Below are 27,978 nucleotides of genomic sequence, written 5' to 3'. Positions count from 1 at the left end.
TAGAGCTGACTTGTTGGATACACACATCACAGTAGCCTGTATGGCCATAAGATTTTTAATTGTGATCATCTATGTGCCACTTTATATTTCAGATTTTAAAGGAGGCACTCTACATTGCTCTCCACCCTCCATGAGAAGGTAAGGAGTAGTTACCACACACAGTTGGAACCCATGCCACTGGCAAAGTCAAGAGCACCATGCCTATGGCAGATTCTTCTTCAAGAGCTCATTGATTCTCTTCTGTTCTGGATGTCCAGTAAGATTACTACCAAGCCAGTGATGCATCTATAGCAGAGACTGCCATGAACACACTTTGCTTTTCACCATCCCACAGAAATTTGCTGTTGAAAATGTGCTTCGAAAATAATGAATGAGAAAATCAACAGAAAGCAGCCAGTAACATCTCATGCCCCCTTAAATTCTAGTGGTGTGCTCAAAAATAGATGCACAGATAAAATACATTTTCCTTAAAAAAAAAAAAAAAAAAAAAAGGAGAATTTTATCTTCTGTTTGTCCAACATGTGTAATGTTCCCATTGATCACTAGGATCAGAGGAACCAGAAAAGACATTTTATTCTTGGAGATTTTATTCCAAAATATAACTAAGGATTGGAATTCTACTCGTACAAATGATTGCTAACTACAAAACCCAGCTGTTTTATACTTAAAAATAAATACAGATTGAAACGTTTCAATGTATTTTATTTTGCCCTTTATTAAACTGCATTTGTGTGCTTAACGTTAACCTCCCCATTCAAATGTCATTAGCTGCTAATTAAGATGTTGATATGCTGATTGTATATCTTGCAGTAGAAATGATTTGCAGGCACTTACTAGGTGTTTATCAAACTCCAGCACACGTATAGGTTTAGCATAAGCATGGCACATTTAATTTACTGAGCACTATCCCAGTTCTCCACTTCTTTTTACTTTTTTTTTTTTTTTTTTCCTAATACATAATGAGCAAAAGAAGTAAAAAGCATGGCAAGTTGTCAGGAATCATCTCAGAAAAGAAGAAAAGTACAGTAAGTGAGATGTAGGACCTAGCCACAGGAGTGCAAACATTTTTTGCCTCTGATTTCAATAAACCTTATTTTAAAATCTCTGAAAAGATCCCAGCATATTAATAATGAGCCCCTTTAATTTGTCTACAACTTATATTGTCCCACCAGCCAGGAGCAGAATGCTCTTTGGTATTAAAGGTTTTTTTCAAACAGCATCCTTGTTACTTCCAAAAACAGTTTAAATCAAAGAAAGACAGCAATGATTCTGCTAGTGCAAAAGCAGTTCTGCAACACAGGGTATGTTTTCACAGGACTTTTTAATATAATTTATGAATATTTGCTCGCAACATAATTGTCTTTTCTGCTGACATTTTCAAAGCAACACTGTGATTTGTTGGGTCTCCTGAGAGTCCGAGTACAAAACTGATAATTATATTAAATATACATAGACAATAAAGAGTGTGTTTACATAACTATGCCCATAAATATCTGATTGAACAGTCATTGTTCTCAAAACCCTTTTAAGCAGCTCTCAGAGGGATCCAATTCTAATGACATGATGGTTTAAAAGATGTTGCTCAGTCTTGTTCCATATTTAATTAACTTTCCTTTTTTAAACTTGTGATGGTGGAGACAATAACAAATAGCTCTGAAAGGAGAGAGAGCTTTGAAACATGAGTGAGACCTTGTCAGGCTTTTGTGTGCCACACACAGAAGAAGATCTGCACACAAGAGTTGGTGGCCGGGGGCCTCCCAGCTCCTGAGGGAGTGCATTACTATAGCATTCACAGTTCACTACTACCACTAACAACAGTAACAACAATAATAATAATTAAAGAAATCTTCTGCATACAAACAAGGGAAGCAACACAGGGAGGGAAAAAGGATGCATTAAATGGAATTGGTAAAATAGGCCTAATCTTGTTTATTTTTTTTGTGCTCCTACAGAGCACTGAAGCAAATACTTGAAAGAGAATGGCACATTGCCCACCAAGATGTAAAGAGCTCATGAACATTAATTGAGCATCAGTGTATGACTGAACACATTAGATAGGAATCAAGGTAACTTTTCTGAATTCAGGGATGGTCTTATTCTGTGGAGTCCTTCACCTTGCCCCATCTTAGACATGGCTGTAACAGCAGCACAATATTCTGTTTTCACACTGCGCAATTTTTAATTGTCACCAATTATAATTCATTTACTTTTATGTGTCCTACCTGTCACAATATTAACATTTGTAAGTCTTTCCCTTTGCAGGCTGTGAGAATCTGTTGTGACATCTCAATAAAGCAGGATTCAATCAAGGTGTGAATGAATTCTTAATCTTGTTATAAATAGAAGGTGCCATATGTTGGTATGGAAGGGATGTCTCTTTTTGGTGTTGAGGACAGTGGTAATGAAACAAAGTGACTGGTCATGCCAGAATTACTAATGAAAGCCTAGTCACTGAGATGTGGAGAGGGCTCCACCTTTCTACATGCTATGAAGAAGGACATGAGAACTGTTAATGTGTCCTAGGCAGAGTCTTTGAACTATTCTTTTTGTGAGTTTTTGGACTGTTAGTAGAGCAACTCCTCAGTCAGGGAAAACAATGAGAGCACTGCACCAGGAGTGAATCTAACAAGTCATGATAACCTCCCCGATCACTGCAGCACCTAAAATGTATTGGGAAGTCTAACTTAGGCAAAAAATTATGAAGATGTATGTGATGGTCAAAGCTCTTATTTTGGAGAGCAGAATATCATAAAGGCCTAATACTCATTTAGTCCCAGATCATGGTTTGTTCAGATACAGAATCAGTGCATTTCCTCATAAATCCTGAGCTCAGGTATCATCTGGGTGGATTGCTTCACTTCCGCAATATAAATTCCATATTTATGCCTTCTTCAGCTCTGTTATGTTATCTAAACACAGCTCTGGCAAACAAGCAGAGGGACTAATCATTTTATTAAACTATCACTTACAGTAAAACTCATGTCCACTTGAAATCTTGGGAATAAAGCCAGTCTCAAAGGTAAGAGGATACCTTGTCCATCAATCTGTCCACACAACCTCACAAATAGATTTATCCTTTCGCCTTACGTTAAGGGTATTAGGAGGGGCTCCTTTTAGCTTTTACTGACCCAGGACAGAGAAAGGCATGCCCTAGCTGAAATGCACACGTGCACACACAGAGAGCCGTGTCTGTTCTTCAGTAGGCAAGATGATCTGCCCCTCTCGCTGATCCTTCTAAATGCTGTGGTAATTCCCCACAGAACACTCAGTTCTCATTGGGAAGTTTAGATGTCTTCCGTAATCTATTTAAACAGCTATTTAGGTATCACCGAGAAACCTGTTAGTTTGGAAAAGGTAAGAGGATTCCAGCACTTGATACTAGCAGCCAGCTCTTAGAAGCCACCTGGGGCTGCCTGTGGCCTAAGACCCTTCCCTTCCCCGGCACTGCACTGTGGGGACAATCAATGCATGAAGTCTTCATCACATTTGCTGCTGCTCTGTTTATTGTTCCTTTATTTACATATCTAGAAATTCAACATCTTTGCATGTTTTGCAAGCTGTCATGACATGAGACGCTAGTAATATGCTATGTTTTGCTTGCTAACATATTTTTGACATATTTTAGCTTTTGATTATAAGATTGCATCTTTCCCAGCTACCATCTGTCTCAACTCAGTGGCACTCTGGCATTTACAAAAACAGTAGGGTGTAATATTTCTTATATACTTGAACTCTACTAGAGGCATGTTATTTTCAGTCTTAACCAATATGTCACACTTTCACACATAAAGGCTGAAATGTCTTATATCCTTTAAGGTATCTGTCAAAAATAAAGAACACATCATCACATTCAGTTTGGCTGAGATGAGTAATATATTAATGAGAATAAGAATGGGAACACTTTCTGACTTATAAATAGAACTGGCATTTTACAAGCTTTGTGTACTCGTGCCTGTATTTATCCTTTTGTCAGCACAAATGAGATTTTCATACGAAACCCAGGAATTTCTTTTTTGTATTTGGCAAAGTCTGCACAATATTCTCAAAGCTGGAGTTTTAAACATGACACATTTTTTTTTTCTTGAAATATCTGGTAACCTGAGACTTTTAGACTTTACTTCTTTCCTCTCCATCCTCCATCTGTGGACAGTCAAAATGTGGCATCCAGCAAACTGGAAATCACACTTGATATCTACCCTGACAGCAATAGGCAAGCAGCTCCAGCCATTTGGACTGTTGTGATGTGCAGCTCTTTAACTGCAGTATGTCAGCAACACTGGTTTCCATGGGATGAATCCAGCAATTCAAGCTATAGGATATGATACTAAAATAGCTGGAGAATGTTCTTTTTGGTCCTCTTTTGTAGGTGAGCTGGAGGGGGAGGAGAAGGGGGGATACTGGTAGGCAAGGTTAGTTTTTATCCCCTTTCTGCTTCTCAAAACTGCAGGCAGCTAGGAGCCAATTCAGACTCCAGCAAAGCTGTGAGGTCTTGCAACAGCTCCCTCAGGGCCGTGGTGCCACTGAGCATCATCTTGCTCTGTGCACTACCTCCACTTCTGCTACCTGCGTCAAAAGAGAGAGTGAGGGTTGTGAAGGGAACAGCACTACTGGCAGAGCAGTGGTGGATCCCAGTAGTCAGTGCTAGACCCAACTCACTAAATAGCATACCATTGAAAAACGCCAATAATTATACGCAGAAGATGTGTGGTGACTCCTCTGGCAAACATGTCAAGTGTACGGGTATGAAATTGTTGAAATTGCCAAAGAAGACAAACAAAAGCAGAAAACAGTGAATATTACCCTCAATCACATATTGCTTTATGTATGTTTAATTTTTTTTAATTGCTTTTAAGTATGTTTAAAATTTATTTATTTATTTATTTATTATTTTTTTTTAAATTTTTAATTGCTTTAAAGTATGTTTAGTTTTCTACCAGTACTTTTAGTTAAATGGTCAGCTTCGAGAACAATGTCCTACTGCCACTGACCACCACACGGGTCCTGACACAATGGGATTCTAGATCTTGGTGGCCCTTTAGGTACTACAGGAGCAATAGCAACAATGATGCTTTCAAAGGAAAAAGACAAGACACAAGCACACTCACACATAATGGTAAACTGAATTTATTTCCTTTTGGAAAACAATTCCAGTAATCTCCAGGTTCAGACCGCAGAGTAAACATTAATAACAGTAACATACAGGTTAGTTCAACTGATTCAAGAATTTGGCTGTGTGAAATCATTAAGGAAAGTCTTGAACACTCAAAGCTTCAAATGGTATCCAGAAAAAAAAAATTCTTTGACAATCTACATAACAACTATTGCATATATGGTAATGCTATCTGTCATATCGCAAGGCTTACAAATATATATACGGGCCTTATTCAACTGTGGGTTCCTGCTCTGTGAGAAAGAGTCTCTTCATATTTTTTGCAAGAATCTTCAGCAATAAAAAATAGTCTTGGATTCATCCGCTTGTATACCAAAAGAGAGAGATTTCTAGACCGAAGTTTAAACAAAAGGAAGGCCAAACAGAGCTGTAATGGAACATAGCTATTACCTTCTCCCTCCTCCTTGAAAATGACACTTTTTCTTAAGCTTTTTTTTCCCCTCACACAGTATTATTATTATTTTTATCCTTCTTGAATAGGGCCCAAGTCCACTTGTCTTTATAAGACCATTTTAGTATCAGACAACATAATACATGTGCAACACTTTATATACAGGAAGTCTATCCGGTGCTCAAAAGTTCAAACACATGAACATCCAACAGTTTCGATAATACAAGTTTTATGGTACAATACAATGTTTCTGAATAATATACATTAACAATGAAAGTTTCGTGCAAAGAGTAAAACGTGTTCCCTTTTTGTGCCACAAAGAATCCTCTGGAAGAGATGGGCCTTGCACTAACTGCTATGCTGGGTCATCGTATGATTCTGTAACGAAAAGAAAAGAGACAGCTTAGTCACAGGATAGGCATTTCTACCAACATCACACAAAATAATGTATTGGAAAGAAAATATCTTTGACTCCTCCCTGTTTTAAAGCAGCCAGAAGAAGAGTCTTTTCTCAAAGAAAAGAGCTTTTCCCAGCTGTCTCACACTGCTTTTCTTTCCATAGGTCACCAGAAAGGCAACACACTGTCTCCAGGTACGTTTGGGCAGACCTGCCCCAGGGAAACTGCACACCAGTCCTGTGGTTCTGGTGTCTGCTTACATATGTCTGATGGTTTATACATTATGCAAATGAGAAGTATGTTTATTTTGCAGAAAAGTCTGTGCTGTTTATAAACCAAGCCAAACCAAAGCAAAACAAACAAACAAAACCCCAACATGCTAAATGGACGCTGCTTCCTCAACTGTGGCATCACTTCAAGTATTTTATTACATTAAAACTTATTTCCCCCTAAATAGTGTAGCACAGTGTATTCTGGTAAGAGTCATTCTGTGCCTAGCACAGCGATCAAAGGCTGATGAGAAAACAGGAGGGGCTGCCACAGTCCTTCCATCAGTCTCCAAAAACCACCGATATTTTTCCTCAAGTGAATGCAGTGCCTTATGAAAGGTAGCACAACATGGACCTTGGAACCTGCAGTGCTCCTTTCCCATATGGGTAATGAACAAATGCAGCAGCAAACACACGTTTCACCCTCTTTCCTACTGCTGCCCTAATCTAGTCAACCACTTTTAGGGATGAGATGCTATTTCAATGCCTGCATTGGCTCAGATCCTACACAAGCACTGAGCTAAAAGCAGGGAGCCAATCCAGTGCATGTTAAGTCTTCTCCAAAGTAAACTGATCCTCAGAAAATGGACAAAGTCTGCGAATGCTGCTTCCAAACAACAGAACAGCCACTGATTAGTGATAAATTTTGCCCTTCTTAGTCTGCACCAGACTTGTGCCATTGACCCGGAGGGGATGGGATGGATGGCCCATCCTGTAATTGGGTCCCAGCTCATGCTGTCCCCTCACTATGCTTTATCAGCTTAATCTGTCTTCAAACCCCTTTGGACTAGTGCACTTCAGGATGAACTTGTTCCCCGAAGGCTGTCAACATTTTCAGTGAAGTGAACATCTACTGAAGCATACCTTTCAGAGCCACCCATGAAAAGGCACACAGAAACAGCCTTGGCAAAACAAATGTGAAATCCAGCATGACTGCAACCCAGTCTGATAGCTCTCCCTTCCTTTCTCTTTCTCTCTCCCTAAACTGTGCACGCACACAAACAATAGCTCATGGGACATTTGGCAAGGAAAGGATCTTACAGTAAGACTGAGGAATTTTTAATGTAGTGCCCTTCTCAAGATTAAAGGAAAATGACCCAGTGACACTTAAAGATGCAGTTTCCAGATGTGAATGCAAAATGATTTAATGCTGATGGCAGGAATTCCAGACTGTCCAAGGCCAGAGTGTTAAAAAAATACACTCTACCACTTGATTTCATCTAGCTTCTTATCCTTCACATAAAGTCATTTCAAAATGCTGTAAAGCAGTGACAATACTCTGCAGACTAAAATGTTGGCTGGTCTCAGGTAATGGGCTCTGACTTGAAAACCACAAAAGCAAGGAAATTAAGAGTTTAGCCTGACAGTAGGCCCTTTTGTCATCCTGTTGTGCCCATTTATTGCAGCACTTATGGCATAACACCACAGGCTTATTGGAGACCCTGCAGTACCTAGAAACCACAGGACAGGTTAAATATGGGGTAGCAGCCTGAATGCTGATTCCTCCTTTGATCCTGAGCAGGTGAAGTCATATACCAGTTGTTACATTGCAGAGAGATATTTGGGGGGTGCCTTTTGTTTCTAATCTGCTGAGAGCAAGCATGTCAGTCATTCCCATTTTGATTTCTTTCCACTGCCTGAACAGTGCATGATCAGTGTGGGGCTGGTTGAACAGTTGCATATGGAGCAGCCAAAAGGTGTTTTAGATGTGTGGGCATAACTCTGGCTGCAATGACATTTTTGATTAAAAAATAAAATGGCCCAAATGAGAGGGAGGCAAACTAAATGAAGCATGACTCAAGGCCTGACCTGCTCCAGCTCTTGGTGTCCCTGGCTCCCGTGCCCTGGGGTGCAAAATAGGATTCTCTTGATACAATAAAGAGGCAGTAGAAGAAATCAAGTGTTGCAGAGAAAAGCAAGACAGGGCAGGATACAAACATTACGAAATTCTTTGAGCAGCTCAGGCCTCAAAAATGCAAGTGTACTTATTGTAAACAGTCAAAACACAACATGCTTTCCAAAGTAATTAAGGCTCCCCAAACATGAAGGACTAGGGAGAAATACCTATTTGGCTAAGTGGCAAAAAATACCAAGTGGAAGCACTTCAGAAGCATACCATTGACAAGGCAAGCAGGCGAAGGATGGGAGGAGAGAGATAAGACAAGAAAGAAAATTCTGTAATCCCATGGAGAGCCATATTCCACTCCACCAAAAGCCATCTATTGGAGACCCCATGTCTAAGTGACTGAAAATTGCAAACATTAATCCCAGTTATGAACTGTTGTTGTTTTTATGAGGGGTGTTGTGTTTAAAAATTTAGGGCAAAAATCCTCCTCCATTATCCGCACAGCGGATCTCGACTGTGATGCTCTCTCTTCCTCGCGGGCGGCGAGCTCCCCACCTCCCCGGTGGAGGAAGCGCCCGCGGGTGGGGAAAGCTGAATTTGGAGCCCCTGCCGGCAGGGACGTGGCAGGGACACAGGAGCATGGGCACCCAGGGAGAGCATGAAATTACAGTCGAGATCCCCTGTGTGGCTCTGAGGGCACACTGCCCTTCACTAAAAGTACACTGCACGAACTCAAAATGCGTCTCTGCCGGAAACTTCAAAATAGTTTTGCCTGAGTTTGGAGCAATTAGTGCATCCACTTGCCAAAGCGAAGTCTTTAACTAAGTACACGAGATATCATGTGCTTCCCTACTTAATATCCCCCAAATTTGATTGCATATAAACACATCTGCTTAATTATGAGGTTGTCTCCCTGTGAAGCAAAAATTTCAATTTCCTACTCAAGCAATGGAAAGGGAAAATATTTTTTATTAACGTAATCCTTCCTGGACCTCAGCAATAGCTGCATTAACATTTCCAAGAGCTACAGTTTCATGAGGAGAAACTAGTTTGCAAATACAAATGCAAGCTTTGCATGCACAAAATGGAGGAACAGTGAAGCAGAAGGTCTGTGTGTCACTGCATTTGTTACTGCATTAGACACAGACCCAGCCAGGAAAGCTGTCTGACCTCCCCAGTTTCTCTGTCTTGGTATTATCTGAAAAGCAGGTATATTACCTGGGAGAACCCGAATTCAACGTATTTCTCATGCAATATAAACTCTTTAAATGCATTTGTCCTGTTCCTATATCTATATATTAGCGGAACCCAGAATCCTAACTGTTATGTGAGCTGCTATAAAATTGTATGCTGCCACTTTTCTAGATGAAAATGCTTTGAGATATCTTTGTTGTCAGTGCTATGGAACTAGAAAACAGGAACAGGTTTCATTATAATACTGGGTGGAAGAATCTCCTCTGCAAAAAAAAAAAAAAAATATATATATATACATATAAAGGTTTCTTTTCAAGACAAAAGAGGTAGCATTTTCGGTTGTTTGATATATGTCTTTATGTCTTCATGTTTCAGAAAGAACATGAGATGTATTAGCTAGTAAAAAGTTCCCACCCAAAGCATCAAAATTAATGAAGAAAAAAAATCCACAGATAACCACAGACATCGTTCCATCAGAATCTTAAATGTGAACTGCGGTTGCATTTGATTTAAATGGGACTTGTGCTTCTTATGACTAGATGAAGCAAGACCCGGTTATACCTGACAAACAGTGCAAAGAGGGTACAAGTGAAGAAGTAGAAAGATGAAATGTAGATGTATTATTTCAACAGATGGTAACGGTACCACAGCAGCATGTTATTTTTTCCTTAGTTCAGGAACACAAACACGAGTAATCAATCATCACTGATTAAGTAATTATGGTACCCTACATGTTATCACTTATCTGGAATCCTTTACCTGTGTACATTATGGATCACCTTGTATTTTTTTTCTTCTTTTTTTTTGCATTCAAAGAAAACCCACAAACCTGAACCCCACTGCGCTGCAATACAGTTCCAGGTTGTAAAACAGAACTCTACATTACTATCAACCTTTAAGCACTACAATTTTATTTATTTATTTATTTTTTTAACAAAAGCAATTGGTTTCCAACAGGCTGGATAATAAGTCTTTTGACCTGCATTCTTCTCTGACCCATTAAGGTCACCCCTGTGCTTGGGCATATAGCTGACTTAGGAAATGCCTGCAAGTCCTGCATTTCATCTCCTGCCCACTCAAAATAAAGCTTTCTTTAAATGTGTCTGTACGGGTCCCTGAAGACCAGGGAAGCATCCCTGTAGTGGGCAATGGAGGGACAGAAGCTTCTGCCTTTATTAATGAATGCAGACCATTATGAGTCTGGCTGGCTCCTGCACTGTTCCCAGAAGCATATACTGTACGTGACTTAAAATGCTAGAATATTGACACAAAGCGAGCTGGGCACCCCTAAGGAAAATTACTCCTTGGATATAATGTAGGCTCGTAACAGCTATTAGAGTACAAAATAAAACCCTCCGGGATCAAACTGACATATACCGCATTCTACCTACTCCTCAAACATTAGAAGAATTTCTTTGTGAAGGCATTCTCAAGGACAGCATTAAACTGACTTTTGTAGCAATCTGCACCAGCTTTTTGGCTTACAGCTTTTAGTACTAAATCTCTAGTTTGAATCAATATAAGTACTATATCTTCCACATTAATCAATACATTTGGTTCAATACATGTTCTATTAAATTATACTTTCTAATCAAGATTTTCTGCTTCTCTTCCCTTCTTTTTATTCCAAACTTTTTACCCTGTACCATACTTTTCAAACTGTCTGCGGCTAGTAAGGGGACACTGGATTTTCCAGAACTGAAGGGGAAGAAAGAAAAGCTGGCAGAAAAGGCAAGCCTAGCAAAACCTTAAGTGCAGCTGTAATGACGAATCACAAATTCAGCTTCACAGAGTCAACACAGTTTCCAGAACTTCAGTCTGATGCCTCATTACTTAGCCGATTGCCATGATATAAGACCTCTTCTGCAGAAAGCTCTGCATAGGAAAGTGGTGAAATACTACATCATGTGGAAAGGAGCATGGGGGAGGAGGGAACAGGCGTATGGCAAACAAATGAAACTTACTTAGATGTAACTATAACTTTAAGAAAAATCTCAGTAAAGACTGATTTTTATGCCCTTTCCTCAAACTTGTGCTGTTTCGGTGCTGCAGTGCACAGTTTCTTGTCAAAGCCCCATTGTATTGTGGCAGGGTTCTTTCCTGGTAAACTGTAATATGATTATACTCAAGTCTAAATTGATGAGATATTTAGATTTGTGAGATACTAAGATTAAATACACACTATAAATTAAGATGTAAAAAGATATAATTTAGTCCAAGTCTTTGGGGATATTTGAAACATTTGGATAGAAGTTCTCTCTAGCAATCTGAGTGATGTACACAGTTACAGCAAATGACTTTTCCACACCTGTGTAAGGTTTGGTGGAATGTGGTTATTCTTCATACGCAGAGAATATGAAATGCAATGTCAAAATGATAAACACATATATTGCAGACACTTGCCGCTGTATCACAGATCAGAAATGCTACGCTGATGTCCTTGTTTATGGTTTCTCTTTCTTTTCTCCACATAATCACTGTGAACCTGCAGAGAAACTGTTGCATTTTCTTTTGACATTTAACATCATCTTACTCAGCTCACAATAGCATCTTATAATCCTTTCTAGATGACACTGTGTCACCATTAAAGAAAAAGGTGAAATGTCATAATAAAAGAAAAGAACAAGAATTAAAGAATTTAAAGACAGAAAAGACCCATTAGGGCGTTTTCTCCACCCATCTTGCCAATGTTGGATTACTGCCTATAGTGTAATTTCAAGTGTTTTGCCCAGTCCAATTTTAATTAGAGCTTCCAATGCTCCTCTTGGGAGGCTGTTTCACAGCTTCACAGACCTCAGGGTTAGGATTTTTTTTTCCCGATGTTCATCCCAGGAGAGGAAGAGGCTCAGCCAGCCCCAAATCACATACAAAACCAGAGCTGCATAGTCAGGAGCTGATTTCAGTAGAATATCTGGGCCATTTCAAAGCATCTGAATGCAGTCAACTTGCTTTCACTGCCTCAAAACATTAAGGCCCCCCTTCACTGCTATTGCAGGCAATTAAGATGATTCTATCATGTGCGCTTCTCAGGTTCAGCTACAATACAAGTAAATGTGTAGTAGAGGTGGGGTTTAGCTGTGTTCCCACAGTGAAAACAATCCCTTCCACAGTCCACCTCTGCCAAATGTATTAACTGAAGGTTTTAACCCTGATATATCTAGGGCCATTCTATGCTATAATCTTTAGTTGTACTGACAATCATCTATGAGCTATGGTTTACAATCTATAAACAACTCTGCATTTTCACATAGGTGAAATACAAAGAGCAACTTCAGCTGAAACTCTTCATCAGGTGATGTGACCACAGATTACTACCCCCTCAAGTCCCTTTATTCCTTTCATAAAACATGAGCCATAAGAAATTAAATTATTATATCAGAAATCTTGGATCTAACAGATGCTTCTAATGTGTCTGACTGAGGAAATTATATTGTTTCTGAGACAAAAATGCATATATATTCAGAATGCAACACTTATCCTGAGTGAATGAGGGAGCTGGAAAGGAGATGAAGTCTGACAGTTTTTCATAAGTAGGGAGCTAAACGGAGACTTTGAAGTTCTAGAGAAGAAATAAAACTCCAGGCAAGGTGTGCCTGCCACCAGCATCTTCAGTACTGCAGTGCAGCTGACAGAGCAGGAGTGTAGATGAATTTTTAAATGTACTAATATTGACATGGAGTTTCATCCAGACCCAGTTTGACCATCAGCATAGACCTAACAAAACACCATCACCAAAACTTGAGATTCCCAAGGAAAGAAGTATTTGATCTGAACTAAAACAGAGCTATTTCCACAACAAAGGAGGGGCCAAATCCCAAGAGAAACTATGTGCCCATAAATATCACTTATCTATGCATAAATACCACTTATGTGTGGTGAGTTTATGTTTACCAGCCTTTGAGAACCAGCTCTGTTCTCAGACATGATGGCCACTTAACCGGTCATCTCAGGTCATGACTGACCACTGTTCACAATGATAATTTAAGAAATCCTACACTGAACTACAGTTATTCAGATAAATTAGTTCACATAAGCTATGTGATTTGATATGATATGATATTAACATTTCTGAAATGACATGACTGCTAATCAGATCATTTGCTTAATCATATTTATGTAAAAGTCTCAGTATTCTGGTTCTTTTACTCAAACATTTCCAGCTGGACCACAGAAAACAAAATCATAAAAAAAACTTTGAATGGATAGCATGTTCTCAGGGATGCAAACTGCAAACTAAAAAACAAACAAAGAAAACCCAATACCGATTTTTCTTCAGAGACTTACATTAAGTCACTAGTAAAATGCCAGTGATTCCCTTTTGGATTGATTATTATATGAGAGTACCTACATCACAGATTCTCTGTATGGAAAAGAATGACATATATTTTTAGGTACAGCAAATAAGACCTTCATCGTTCTTACCAGAAGTGAACGGAGGTGAACAAAAGTGTCCGTTCACCATCTTTGCACCTTCCTCAGTACAAGTGTCGGCAGGGGCTCCTGGTTAAGCCCCTGACATAAATCAATGTAGCTCTAAGGCTGCTTTAACCTATGGTGCCAGGTAATAACCTTCCAGTGGCCTCCCTTACACTATCAGGTGTTTATTGAAATGCAATGGAACTTGCAATGACCTCTCCATTCTGGGCAAGGCATGTTTGGACGTATGATTACCTCTGTAAATGATGGTGAAAGGAGAGAGGGAAAGAGGTAGGATGAGTTCACAGCAATCTATCAAATCTGGGAAAAAACTCCATTCTATTATGCTGTGAAGTGGCTGTATTGCTAATCAGGATCCAAGCCTACATCTTGTTTGTAGAAAAACAAGGCTTTGGTGATGCTGTAAATGTTTTAAATTAATACACAGGCATCCTACCCCAATAAGAAAATTGTTCACTAAGTGGGAATAAAAGCTTAAACAAAAAATGCGAAAGGAGGCACTTCTGAGAAATATATCAAAAGTCTTATTACTTTAGAATATGATTACGATTACCCTGGTATAAATTAAGAGAAACTCCACTGAAAGCAAGGGAGTTACAAGATAGGGACAAGTATGAACAGAGCCAGGGCTGTGAAGTTTAAAACAAAATGAATATTGCTCATCTACTGATTGCTTCTCGCTCACCCTCTGCAGAGGGGACAGGCAGAAGTCTCTTCACCATGTCAGACACAGTCAGGCAAAGAGCAGGCTGAATGAATCCTGCTTATCTGCAGCTGCTGTGGAGTAGAGTAGCTGAGGACAAAAAGCTTTGATAGGCAGTACCGCCCGATAAGATATTCAGGGATTGGGTCAGTGTTTTATAAACAGATGTGTTCAGTGGCTAGCTGTTGCTCTATTTTTATTTTTTCTTTTTTCTTTGTTATGTTTAATTTATCATGCTGGTGCTTTCTAAACTACAACATCTGTAAACAAGTTTAGGTTTGACCTCCCTCCTATTTTACATCCACGAGGGGTACTCCTACTTCATACTCTAATTTCAGATCCCCTGAAGACAAATGAATCTGTGGAGACAGGTGTAAAACAAACAAACAAACAAACAAACACAAAAAGCCCTTGGTCTGACAATATGTGTTCATCTTACGTGAACATAAATTTACCTAGCTGGGAGTGAGGAACTAGCTCCTGGAACTGAAGCTTTGCTATGTACAGATTCCTTTATAGGTCAAACCCAATTAAACAAACTACTGCTAAATATTTAACAGCTCAGTGCAGTAATTAGTGACAAATAATGGAAGCTTAAATTGATAATTGCGCAGAAATGTCCTCTTGGAAACATTACATGTTTCTTGCTTCTCCTGTGTATCTCACACTCATTGAATCCTGTTAGGTCTTTTCAGGGATTAAACTGACAAAGGAACCTGTATTTTACACACATCTGTTCAGTTCGCGATGAAGTTTGCTAGGACGTGTCAGCAGGAAACTTCCAAGTGGATCTTTTTCTTCTCAAATTCCCATTCTGGGCTCTCTGACTTGAAGCAGAGTAGCTGCTGGATCGAGTGAATTGATTTCAAACCTTAAACCAACCAGCAGCTCCAGAATTTCAGCTCTTGTCCATAGGATTCAAAAGGTCACCCAATTAAGATGGGGAAGCACACAGAGCTGTGATTTATATGCAAAGGGCAACCTTTAAAACAATGATCCTTCCCTGTTTTCCACAGGTGCATGTACAAGAATTCCTTTGAACAAAATTACAAGTGAAATTACAAGTTTCTTGACACTGCCTGAAAGGAAAGCGCTGTAACTTGTCTGCACTCTTATTATACGGGCGGACGCATCCCACACTTGTATCGATCACCCGGTTCACCTCCCTACCTTGTGACATAATGCTGGGTATTGTGCTTATCAGGTGATAAAGGGACAGCCTGGAATTTGGATTCCCTGCACATTGCCAGCCAGTGCGTGCTGCCTTGTACAACAGCACTCAGCACACAGGAGGTTATGGATCAGCCCAGGATTAACACAAAGTGACTAACACAGCTTTCACTCAGCTAAAAGCAAACCCCAAACCAGCCCAGGTTTCAAATCACCAAACCCAGCTTTTGTGAACAAAGATCAGACCTGGTAGATATCTGGCATACATATACCCAATTAAGAGAGAACATGTAAGCAGACTGGTATGTATTTTGGATCCAGAAATCAGAAACACAGGTGAAAATGTTTCCCCTCATCTGTGGTATGTCAATTTTAAAATGTGAAAAGAAAAGGAAAGACAATGGAGTTCTGCTAGCTCTCCTCCCTTGGAAATGTCCAAGACCCAGACTCAGTTACACATTGATGCATCTTTTTCCTTCATGACAGTATGTAAGGAAATCCAGATCGAGCAGGTTTGATGGTAATAACCAAAGATTCCTGAGCTGATAAGCAGAGGTCCCATTGCTCTCAGTCTCTGACTTCCTTCACAGCTGGTCACTGTGTCAGCCCACACAGTGGGCTTGGACATCTCATCGTCCTTGGACATCTTGGACAGCAAGGAGTAGTGGGAACTGGGGCAGTCGTTACATGACAGGCTTGGTAAAAGTATGAATTACAAATACACTTGTTCGTAAAGAAAACAGGGACCATTTTTGTCCCTTCAAAGCTGGTAACTAGTTAGGCAGTTAAGAACTCTCTATTGAAATGTTGTTCTTAGAATGACCCCACTGGAGTTCTCTTCTTTTCAGTTTAAGAAATTCCATGTTGTGAAGGTGATTTTGAGACCAGAATGCTATTGTGCCCTTCAAAAAGTCACTACTTCTCTCAATTTTTTAAGGACATACACTGTAAATCAATAAATCTGGAGCGTTTACTGACATGTGGTACCAGAACAATAAAATTTTATGTCTGTCATTGTGGTTATTGGTTGTAAAACAAAGAAGTCTGGATTCTCTATTGTCTTCTGTTTTGTTGTCATTTGCATCTGTGTACAAGCAGTGTGAAATATGACCACAGCTAAATGGGAAGAATTTTACTCTCACTTTCACCTCTTTCCAGAACCTATACAAGGGGCAAGACAGAGAAGTCTTACCCCTTGTAAGCCCAAGGCACACATTTAATAATCCCCCCTCCCTCCCAATAAGTACTGCACACAGCAGCATCCTTCTATGCCTTTTTTTCCATCCTCCCTGGGAGGCGAGAAGCATCCCCCTCCCGAATGCCATTCTTGGAGGCTGGTCATCCCGTGTCCTGTCACACAGCTGGCCAGTGACACGTTGCAAGACAGACGTGTCATTAGAGCCAGCCTCGACCCCGCACTGACAGGCGAAGAAGTGCCCCCCTCACCCATGGGCCTGGCTGGCGGTGCCGTGGCACTCCTGCCTCCCTGGCTGTCTCCTGCTGGGGAGGCCAGCCTGGTGCAGCTGCCACTTGCAGCACCCCTTGCTGCCCGTTAGGGCTGTTTTTTTAGCCTGGCAGTCTTGTGATCAAGTGAAAAGGATCACGCTGAGGAGGGAAAATGACTGGAGACGACACTTACGCTCGTTTGCTGCCTGTGTTTAGTGCCGAGCTGCCTGAAATACTGAACTTTAATTCCTTTACAAAAAGATGTGCTGTAGCTATGGTGAGGCTAATCTATAACCCTCGCAGTCTTATATAATTTGCTACTCCAAGTTAATTTTAATTCATTACAATAAAACCCACCTAATTAAAATAACTCTTTAAAGTGAAGTATTAGCTTGATCCTGGGAAAAAAAAAAAAAAAAAAAAAGACAGAATCTTCTCATCAGAGGGCGATTCATCATACGGCAGTGCACACTTACAAAAATGCAAAGGTAAAGCAATAAACAAGTACCCATAGCAGCGGGGCCAGGCGGAAAGGGGCAGGCAACAGGAGGCCTGCTCTCCCATCAGCACGCTGAGGATCCTGCCACACAGAAGTGGCACTTACTCTAATTTAAAGCTCTCACAGTTACTTCACCTTGGCAAAATTTATAAACTAATAACTTCAGTAAACAGACCGGCGCTGCAAACAGGAAAATAAAACCAATGCAAAGATGCAGGCCCACAGAGGAAGCAGCTTTCCCAGAAAGTTACTGTCTTCAACAATAAGATAAAACATTTGTTTGGGGGCTACTCTTCTAGTCCCTGAAGTTCAATAACAGTTCTGCATTGTAACATTAGCATCAGCAAGATCTGCACTGCCTCTTCACTCTGGTCTGTATTCTATTCTCTCCACAAATCTCTTCAGCATCTTAAGGCATTTTACAAATCGGTATGCTTGTGTTCTGGTCAGCTCAACCAAAGAAATACCGCTGTATTTGAAAGAACCTGCTCTGGGGCTTTGGCTTTCCCTTAAAATGTTGTTAAATTGTCAGGTAATCTGCTTTCAAAGTGCCAGTTCTAAAACATACTCATATTTGCAATTAAAGCTCACAGTCTTCCTGGTTTCTACTACTTTTTGTTTCTCAGTACCTATTAAAAATTACAAAAATGTAGTGTTCTCCATTTACATGAGCAAAGAAGAAAACCAGAAAGCGATTACAAGGGTTAAGCAGCAAGTCTACGGAATACATGCAGCACAATATTGGAATGTTTTTTCGTGTGTGTGTGCTGTATCCTAAAACACACCACTTTGTAGAAAGTTCTTTTCAAATCAAAGCACTACTACAGTAAAACAACTGCAGGCAACATTTCTGAGCCACGACGCAGTTTGTGTCAGAACGCTCATCACTTCAGGCTGACCTGTCAAACTATCTTTGGGAACACGATAAAAAGGCAAATCTGCAAGTTGGTAAGAAACTTTTGAATGATAAAAAGTATGCGCTGCTCACGGACTACAGAAAATAATGCTGTGCAGTGCCAGCCGAGCTGTTCTGATGCTGACAGCAGATGTCTGCCCCTTCCTACTGCTTACAGGCACACCTGCTTGGGCTGTGCTCCTAAGACTACTGTGAGAGAGTCAACGTTGTGAAGCTCCAACAGAAGAAACCAAATAAAAAATTAGGGCTCAGTTGAGTGATGCGGAGAAGAGATCAGTATTTAGTACTATACTGCTATCAGCAGTCATGCTATATTATAAATTGCATGTGGATGAAGTCAGTGAGATGACATTTTTGAACCTTGGGAGGCAATTTCTGGTGCTTACATTTTCAGGAGATTCTCAGCACCTTGCAGAATCTGACCCCTGAATCCAACCCATGCACTTGGGTGGCTCAGTAGGGTCTCAAGATGCCTTGTTTTAGGCATCAGGGATTAACGTTTTGGCTACGGGGCTTTTCCAGAAACTAACACAGTTGTCAAACAGTCTACAGAGCTCACCAGAGAATCATTTCTAAGGGTTTTGGAATCACCACTTTTCTGAGATATATTTCTCTATTAAGTTCTGCAGAACAGTCCAACATCTGCAGAGACTTACCATTCTCTGATAAATTTTTGTCATTTTCAGACTAATTCCTATACAACCACCATATATATTTTTTTTAAATCCTTGTGGCCTAAACATTCAAATCTTGGGCCAGCTCAGTCCTCAGTGCATGTTAAAGCATTCATAAGGCTGCCCGACCTTATGCCAGCCTGTAACAGCACCTGAGGGATTTATATATCAATTAAAAAACCCTGGAATTCATTGGAGTCTGAGACGTGCCTGCAAGGACCAAAAGGGAGTGATACAGAACCAGCTAGCAAAATAAACAGGAATTGCTGCATACTAAGGGAATCCTTGGCTGTCTGACTAAAGGTACCTTTTATACTGGCAGGGGATGCAAATTGGAGCCCGAGGATCCGCACTTTCATTTTCAAAGCACTTTGCAAACATCAACCACTTCACCTTCACACCATTGCTTCGAGGGAAGTAAATATGTGCAGTTCCAGCATCCTCTGTTTTCTGGAGGTGCAAAGAAGCACCCGGTGTTTTTTTACAGGCACAGTCTGTGTTCACACACAAAAGGGAGCTTTTGACAACCTCTTCCTTTGTGGGCAAATGAGTTTCCCAAGGACACCAGGGGAATTAGTGGCAGAAAAGGGATTAGCAGAGAGATCCTGCTATCCAAGCCTGGTGCTCAGTCCGCCCTGCCTCTCCTGGAAGACACCAAGGCATCTCACTGCATCCCAGCCATACACTGCGTTGTTGTACAGGGCAGATTATTGCATGTCATCCTTTATAATCTCTCCTTTAAGAGGGAGTCTACCCGCTTTCCATGCGTTCCCCCTCTGCTTCCCCCCGCAGATGGTGGCAAGGTTAGAGACAAGTTGTTTTCTCAAGGCTGAGATTAAAAATGGCTCTGTGTTTTGCTAAGCATTCCTCTGAAGCATGGGCAGCGCGTGCGTGTGTGTGTGTCTGAGAACGACCCCAGTGAAAGGGAGGAATGAAAGATGCTAAACAATGCTGCACAAAGTTGCAGACTGTTCGGCTACAGGCCAGAAAATGAATCCAATTTTTCATTCTGTCATTATAAATATTTCAGTGCAAATGGTACTGATTTTCTGCAACTGTGGTTAAGCAAAGGGCCTCCGAGTGAATATTTAAGAAAAAAAAAAAAAAAAAAAAAAGGAAAAGGAGAAGAAGGAGGAAGGGAAAAAAAAAAAAAAGAGGGAGGGGGGAAATTAAGGTTAGCAACCAATTAATTTCAAACTTCAACAGCAAAAAAAAAAATCTGGGAAAATTTCTATAGCGATGTGGTGTATGTGACTCCAAGAAGGAAGAAAAAAAACATTTACTCTGCTCTTCTTCTGACAGTTTCTCATAAAATATCTGCAGTCCATCTATCTTTTAGTACTCCAGGCTCCTCTGGAGAGCAGAAAATAGTAGTTTAAAGCTCACTTCAGTGCCAGTCTGCGGGAGATTGCTTTCCACAGGACCCCTGCTGATGGAGGCCTAGGGGAAGAGGCCCAGGAGTTATTCAATCAGTCCAAGGCTCTGGGGCGGCTGGGGGTCCGCTGAGGGCTGATTATAAAGCTGCCCTCCTGTTGCCTGCCTCCGAACAGAACGAAATGAGCAGCCTCTTGCTGAGCAGATTCTGCAAGAAGGAATTTCACCTGTCACGGAGTTTGTCAGAATTTCAGGATTTATCTTGGTGCAAAATTAATAAAATACCAACTAGGATTTCAGCCTGACTACTCAGCTGTGTCATCTCAAAGTGATCTTTCACCTAAGAAAACCTGGACACGGAGCTACTGAAGTCATCCTTGCCCTACTTTTGCTCTGGAACTTCAGCAGGATGCTATGACTGAATAACAAAACCATCAGATGTGGGTTTCCTGACAATTACACTGAACGTCAAGCACTGGGTGGGTGCTACTGTCCTAACGCGTGACCTTCCACCTTACTTCCGTGCTTCCCGAATCTCCCTGGAATAAGCTAGGAATCTGAAATATAAAAAGATCATTTCTGTAGTTTATAACCTAGTAGGTCCCTTATGGCAGCACATCTGTTAAGTTCATATGCTGGTATTCCAGGTCTGGATTTGATTTATAAGTTTTAAAGGAGTACAAACAACAGACTACATAAGATTACATTCAGTGAAACCCTGCAAATTAATATTGCTGTGACAGTCAAGTACATGGTCCTTTAACCATATTCTGAGTCTAATATCTATCCTTGCAGTAAAGTGCCAGGTTGATAAAGCATCATCTCAAGCTTCTGTGAACAGAGTTCAGCTCTTTCCAAGCTAGATAGTCTCACCGGTCTTCTGACAGTGCCTTACAGCAATAATAATAATAAAAAATCTTCGTATACTACCTATTTAAGTAAGATTGTGCTAGCTTATAGCACTTGGTCACATGAATTTCAAGTCTCAGGTAGCATAGAAGCAATTAACTTGCAGCCTGCAAGAGAGCTTTTCTGTTAAAAGGGGAGATCAACTTGTAGAAAATAAAATTGTTGTCAGCTATGCTAGCTGACAGGTAAATAAATATTATTAAATTTACAATGCCATTGGTTCAACTCATGACATGGAAAAAAGAGATCCACTGTACCAAGAAACAGCAAAATATGCCCAGATTGGGAAGAAAGATGCCATTAATAGCTCTTACTCTACAATGTGGAAATTTCTGTACCCTGTTCAAAGCTGTTTGCTGTCTGAAGTAACAAATTTACCTTTCGATCTGCTCGTCAGCATTTTCGAGGGAGAGCTTAAAACAAATGGTAACACATCCCTTTCTTACCTCCTCACCCTTTAAATGACAATTCAACATTAATACTCATCATAAAGCCACCTTTACCAGGCAGTAGTAGTCTGACAGTTTTAACACCAAGAGATCTCACAGCAAAGAGAGAGAGAAAGCATGCAAGTGGATGCACAGATGGTGGGAGGGGACATAGGGTGCTCTCAGCAGGCTACAGTGGAGATGCATTAACTCCACAGAGGGATAAGGGCTTCCCACCAGTACAGTCATGAATTATAACTGAGCATGGGAGTGAGTTCTTAGTGCCTGTCTCACAGCAAATATACTGTTCCATTTTCCTGCACAGTCACCTTTCACCTTTACAAACTCAAAGCAAAGCAAAATGCACCACTAATATTAACAGTAGCTCGGTTGCTTTATATTACACAGCACACATCTATCTGTACACACAAAGTATGGAGGGGAGCAGTGCATCCACTGACACAGAGTACCCACCAAGCTGATTTACACACCCACGATCGGTGCCTGTGCCTAGCGATTCTGCTGCAAAATGAGGCTGTAACAATGCAGACAAACAACTAAAGCTGCGTGTAGAAATGTGTGTAACTCAGCAGTATTGGTTCACGAGGACTGAATCATCTCTTTCCCCCTTCCCTTGTTAACGGGGTGGAGGACATTCATTTCAGCTTTGAACACAAAGGAAGCTCTACTTAAAAAACACCACGAAAGCCTACAAAAACACTACACTCTTTTTCCACCCAAAATCATATTTTAGCCTCAGCCTGATCAAAGCACGGTGAACCTGACCCCGGTAACAGGTAGGAAAACTAAACCTGAAAGCTGTTCCTCCTGGCTGGGGTTTTGTAATGAACAGCTCCAGTTGTGTAGCCATCTGCATGTGAGTCCCTTTGACTAATGTTTGGAATGGAGCAATCTAATGATGCTGATGCTCTAAGAAAAGAAAAAAAAAAGAAAAAAGAAAAAAAGAAGGAAAGCCACCACTTTTGAGCCAAGTTTGCTGTTTACTGGAGTTTCCTGGACGTGTCTCTTTATGAATCACTGACCACACCTTGTTTTTACAAACTATCTGCACCTCCTCCCTAGGGGAATTCATCCCCTCCCAACTTTCCTCCTACTCAACAAACCTATCAATGGAGAAAACTTGTTATTTTAGGCGGCTGAAAATTTGACCAATTTAAAGGATTCATTTACCATGCCTTTCACTTTCGTTTAAATCCTCAGTGCTCCTGTTCTAAATGACAGCACCGCAAGCGCTGCTTTTAAGCACTATTCATCTTGCCTACCACATCTCAGCCTTTCACACAGAAGGCTGCTCTCTCTCCAACAATGGAGTCTTACTCCTTTATAGCTGGAGGGCAGAGACTGTTACGAGCTGTAGACTTGCTGCAAATATCACAATAAAGGATACAAATGTGAATTTCTCTTAAAATACAGGTTCAGCTCTGGAGGTACCTCGCTTTAGAAAGCTCTGTCAAGAGCAAACAATATATCTTCCTCCAAAACGCACAGCAGCCACCCAGCTGAAGCTGCTTTTCCAAATGATCTAACGTGTCAACGGAGTCGGGATGATTGTGAATTTTATACCTTTCCCCATTTTGTGTCTCTAATCGATATTTTACCTTCCTTCACACTTGACATACTCAATCTTGGTTTGGCAGCATGTCTTACAGAACTTTAAAGACAAAGATCAAACATCCCCCTCTCTCTCCAAATCTCTGAGTTTGAGGAGAAGTGGGGCTACTGAGCTAAGCTCTGTGGTGGAAGAACGTAGGGGTTGGACTACAGACCCTGGAGGGTGGCAGTTTTGCTGATACTGATCCCTATGCACCAAAAAAGCATAGAAGAGTGAGGATGCTGGGGTATAGCAAGGTCATCGCAACCCTGTGCTAGCACTATGGGGGGAATTTGGGGCAGATCTCGAGCGACAAGCTTTCAGTACTAGCGTTGTGCCATCACTCATTGGGAATCGGCAGGACCAGTGGAGAGTGGAGCCAGGAATGAGGAGCTTATTCACAGGGACGGAGGGAGGGGGGCCGGCAGCAGGGCAGGGGGAAGGGAGGCAGATTTGCAGAACTGGCCATGAAGCTCCTCAGTACACCATAGCTGGATGCTTCATAAAGTCACACTGATGGCAGTCCCGGAGATGGCCATCTGTTGTCAGCTCTGGGCCAGATGAAAGATAATATAACGGCAGCTACTGGTAGCTAACAGCAGGGCAGTTGTAGGAAGGAACGCGTCCTAGAATGAAGAAGTGGTGCTTCCTGTTTAGCACAGAAAATCAGTCATCGATATCAACTACATTAGCAAGAAATTAATGGATGGACAATTAAGAGAACTGAACTGATCTACCAGGGAAATCATTCACATGCAAACACAGCGCTTATTTCTTCTGCTTACTCCAGGTGTATTAGCCAACTGATCTGACTAATGATGAGGTGTAGGCTGAAATGGTCAGGGCACAGATGATAAAAACTCATTTTCTGCAAAGGGCAGAATTCCATTTCTAATGATTATTTGTGGGTCAGGGAATACATTTACTGCTTTCCCTGCCCCCAATCTACAACAAGACTCCCTGATGTTCACAGAGGTTTCTACAAGGACTGAGGTTAGAAATTGGCCTTTATGTAATAACTGAACTTCCCCTTATTACTATCATGATTTATTTTTACAAGTGTCTGATCATTATTATCAGCATCACTCAGCAGAAAAATGTTGGCCTTCTAACCACTATTATTTCTATCTTGTTTCGTTCTTTGCCCCATAACCTCCTTCCTGCTTTTCTACTCCTTTGCCTTTTGTTTTCCCTCTTCTGCCTTCCTGTGTATTTTCATTTCTGCAGCAACTTATGATTTGCTTCTTTGGACTGAAATCCTGCACACTTTGCTGTTCCATTTGCTAAAACAATCAGAAATCCTGATGTTAATGTTGGCATGTAACATCATTGCTATGTTTCAGAATCAACACTTAAAAAGACAAAGGAAAGTGAAGCTTATCCTCTCTCTGATTGCCATTGTTTCCGTCTGCTTTCAGACTGGAGACAACAAACTTCACTTAATATTTTCATAACAGTCTTTGCAGTCACAAGGCTTACCATATTTTCTGTTTCTACAGAATATATTTAATGCTGACCATCCCAGCCAATAACATGACCAGATCCAAAGTATGGGTTAACGTTTTTTGTGTTGCAACTCATTTTTTTCAAAAATAGATACCTATATTTTACATATATATACACATATATATATCCAGGCATTCAAGAGCATAAACAGGAAGGAGTAGGTAAGATAGGGACATATATTCAAGTATACACACACTTGGATATGACTCTATCCCCCTTGAAGGAGAAGGAATATACATTTTTCCTTATTTTTGTATGGGTATATTGTGGGTGTAGCTCAGTACTTATTCTGGACATCATACCTAACTTCCAATCCTTTTGCCATTTTACTGTTCCATAAGTCTGAATTTCTTTTCAAGATAAAAGTGGTTTATTTAAAGGTAATACTCATCAGATAACTGCTACATTGTCAATGTAGCAGTTCTGTAATTTCATCAATAATATCATCCAAGCATCTGAAAAAAAAAGCAGAACCGTGACCAATTCAATAGCTGCAGAAATTTGAGGAATGTTTTCTCAGGGAATGGGAGATTTTGTGAACACATCGTTTCCTGCTTATTTACAGGAAACAGTTCAGAAAGTTTCACAAGTTGACTGTGTTGCACATAGATTTATAAGTATATGGAGAATGTGGGAACAAGTAAGAACCAGCCCATCTTTGTCAAGCACTATTTAGTGAAATCAAAATGGTCCCTATAAAACTCGGGCACTTGGGGCTTGGTGGGCTTTGCAATGTGCTATAAATATTCATGGTCTTACAAACTACCCACAGGGAGTGTTTACATTTGAATAGGCCAATCAAAGGCTGGTGAACTCACCAGCTCCAAACCTGGAAATTTCTTATTTGGAAAAGAATCACCACATGAAAACCTAATATGGCTGTAACACTCCTGTATCCCCAGCGGGGAAGGGGCACTGAAAAGGAATTCTTTTTTTTTTTTTTTCTTCTTTTTTTCTTCTTTTTTTTTCTTTTTGGTATTTAACCTTTGTTTGACATTGAAGCAAAAGACATGTAGGGGAAACACTTTGAAGGTATGTCCTTAAAGAGCTAATGCGGGGGTGTCTCTTGTCATTCTTCTCATGATTGCCTTTTTGAGAAAATTTGCAAAGAAAGTAATTCCCCCTTCTACGGAAAGAAGTCTCAAGCCTCAAGAATATGAGCCTGAACTTTTAAAATCTTGAATGACATAGAAACATACTTTATCTGCTTGGGCGTTGAGAATTTCCAGGGACATCCTCTTAAGCATGGATTGTCTTAGGGAAATAAAATGCAGTTGATAAAGCCACATGCATACATGCACCCATGTGCACATACCTACATTTTCCTTGAAACAGAAAGCACTGTAAGGGTTCAGGAAACAAAGCACTCAAACTAGTAATACTTGCAACACATGCCTCCCTATCTAGTTCCCTTAAAACATAAGCATTAATTACGTTCCTATCTCTGGCACACATATTGTTATCAACATACTCCCTCACTTGATAGAGACGATGCATGGTTAAGTGGAGCAAGTTAGTACCAGACTTTGCAACTGAATCCAGCTCTATTGACTCCCAGGCATCTGCTCTGACAAAAGCAACCTGCTAAGGACTAAGACCAACATTACTGAACGTGGCGCCTGTATTTAGACATTAAAACTGTTTTGCTGAAACCTTACAAAGAGGCTGTGGCTGCTCATCACCCATGCTTTTACTAAGGTTGCTAACGTCAGGCATTTATGACCTGATTTCCTGATGTACTCAGCACCAGCTTCTTGCACTGACCTTAACTACAGCTGGAGGTGCTCAGCACCCTCTCAGAAATAGGCCATTGAGTTTAAAAATGTTGGCCTAAAGCTTTGATTGTTAATTGGATTTCAGGTAGACTTCTTTTTAAGAAGAGCTGACAAAGTTATTCCCTGCTGGCTTGTGGCCTTTAGGGCCTAGAAAGCCAGCATCTCTGTTCCACTCCTCAGCCTAAGAGTTTGGGGACCTAGAAATGCCAGAGCTAATCTCTAATTTGTTTTGAGGCCTTTTCTCTGTGAAGCAAACATCCTTGAAAATGTAACTTCACCTGCAGGTTTTAAAGTTGTGTCCCTGTTTTTGTATAAAGAGTATAAATTATTCATGCTCTCCCCTGTTGTCATGCAAGGCTTACCATTGGGATCTACACAACACACAGCCTCAACTCTCTTGGGGGCACTGGCAAAACAACTCCTACCTGGAGGTTGTGGTGCCACTGCTGATGCTATGGCTGATGCTACTCCCACACCAACCTCCTTCCCAGCTGGTCCCCAGAAGGAGGCACAAGGAGGCAACTCCAGTCCAAGTCAATTAGCAGTGTTCTCTAGCTGTCCCCATACAAGAAAATACAGGAATCCCAGCTCTCTTACTGTTTCCAGTAGTGGTTTTGGTCAAGACTTTTATTTTTTTTTCAGTAGCCTAGAGTTTGCTTAGCTATCCTCTAACTCAGGGTAAGGGTATTTTTAAAAAGTTTGCACAACACTGAGATCTTTGGGAGCATTTTACAATGCAGAAGTCTTTGGAAAATGTAACCCTTAAAGAAAAGAAGTAAAGACTAGAAGATTACTTTCAACATAGCTAAACCCTGGAGCATGAAAGTGTTTCAAACTGGACATCCAGAAAGGGACACACATAAAGTTACATAAAACTTCTGGAGACTCTTCTGTGCTGCTCCTGCCTTGCTCTGCTTCATGTATGCTCCACTGTCAGCTGCTTGCACCAGGAGTTGCGAATGTTCTCCTGTTGTTTTAAACAACGTGGATAACATCTGCTGTGAGTGCTTCATTCTTTCTTTCATTCTTTCCCTGGGGAAGGAACCGTGTATTTCAGTTTGGAACAGCTCTGTTGTGGGCTGGGGTTTTGGGAAAGGTTTAGAAATCTGTGCTCAGGTACGTGTTATACGAGAGAAGGGAGCCTTTAGCACCTCTAGGTGCCAATACTCTTAAAAACGTAAGCTGAGGATGTTCAGGGCAATACTTTACTGCAGTGGAAGTCACTTCTGCATACCTGGGTCAGCCTGCAGGAAAGCTGTGG

The 27,978-nt window shown here is 40.7% G+C and overlaps 1 protein-coding gene across 9 annotated transcripts in view; it reads right to left on the bottom strand.

Moving 5' to 3' along the window:
• Positions 1-5,108: 5,108 nt before the first annotated feature.
• Positions 5,109-27,978, bottom strand: part of ZNF521 (zinc finger protein 521) — a 232,370-nt gene continuing 209,500 nt past the window's right edge. For all 9 annotated transcript variants that reach the window (XM_084507873.1, XM_084507869.1, XM_084507870.1 and 6 more), the window contains one exon: positions 5,109-5,939. In XM_084507873.1, coding sequence (XP_084363999.1) covers positions 5,910-5,939 — 30 coding nt within the window. In that variant the 3' untranslated portion in view covers positions 5,109-5,909. The remainder of the gene's footprint in view (positions 5,940-27,978) is intronic.

This window comes from Aythya ferina (assembly GCF_964211825.1).
Source record: "Aythya ferina genome assembly, chromosome: 2".
Lineage (NCBI taxonomy): Eukaryota > Metazoa > Chordata > Aves > Anseriformes > Anatidae > Aythya > Aythya ferina.
The sequence above is the reverse complement of the archived record's forward strand: the minus strand, read 5'-3'. Positions and strand labels throughout refer to the sequence as shown.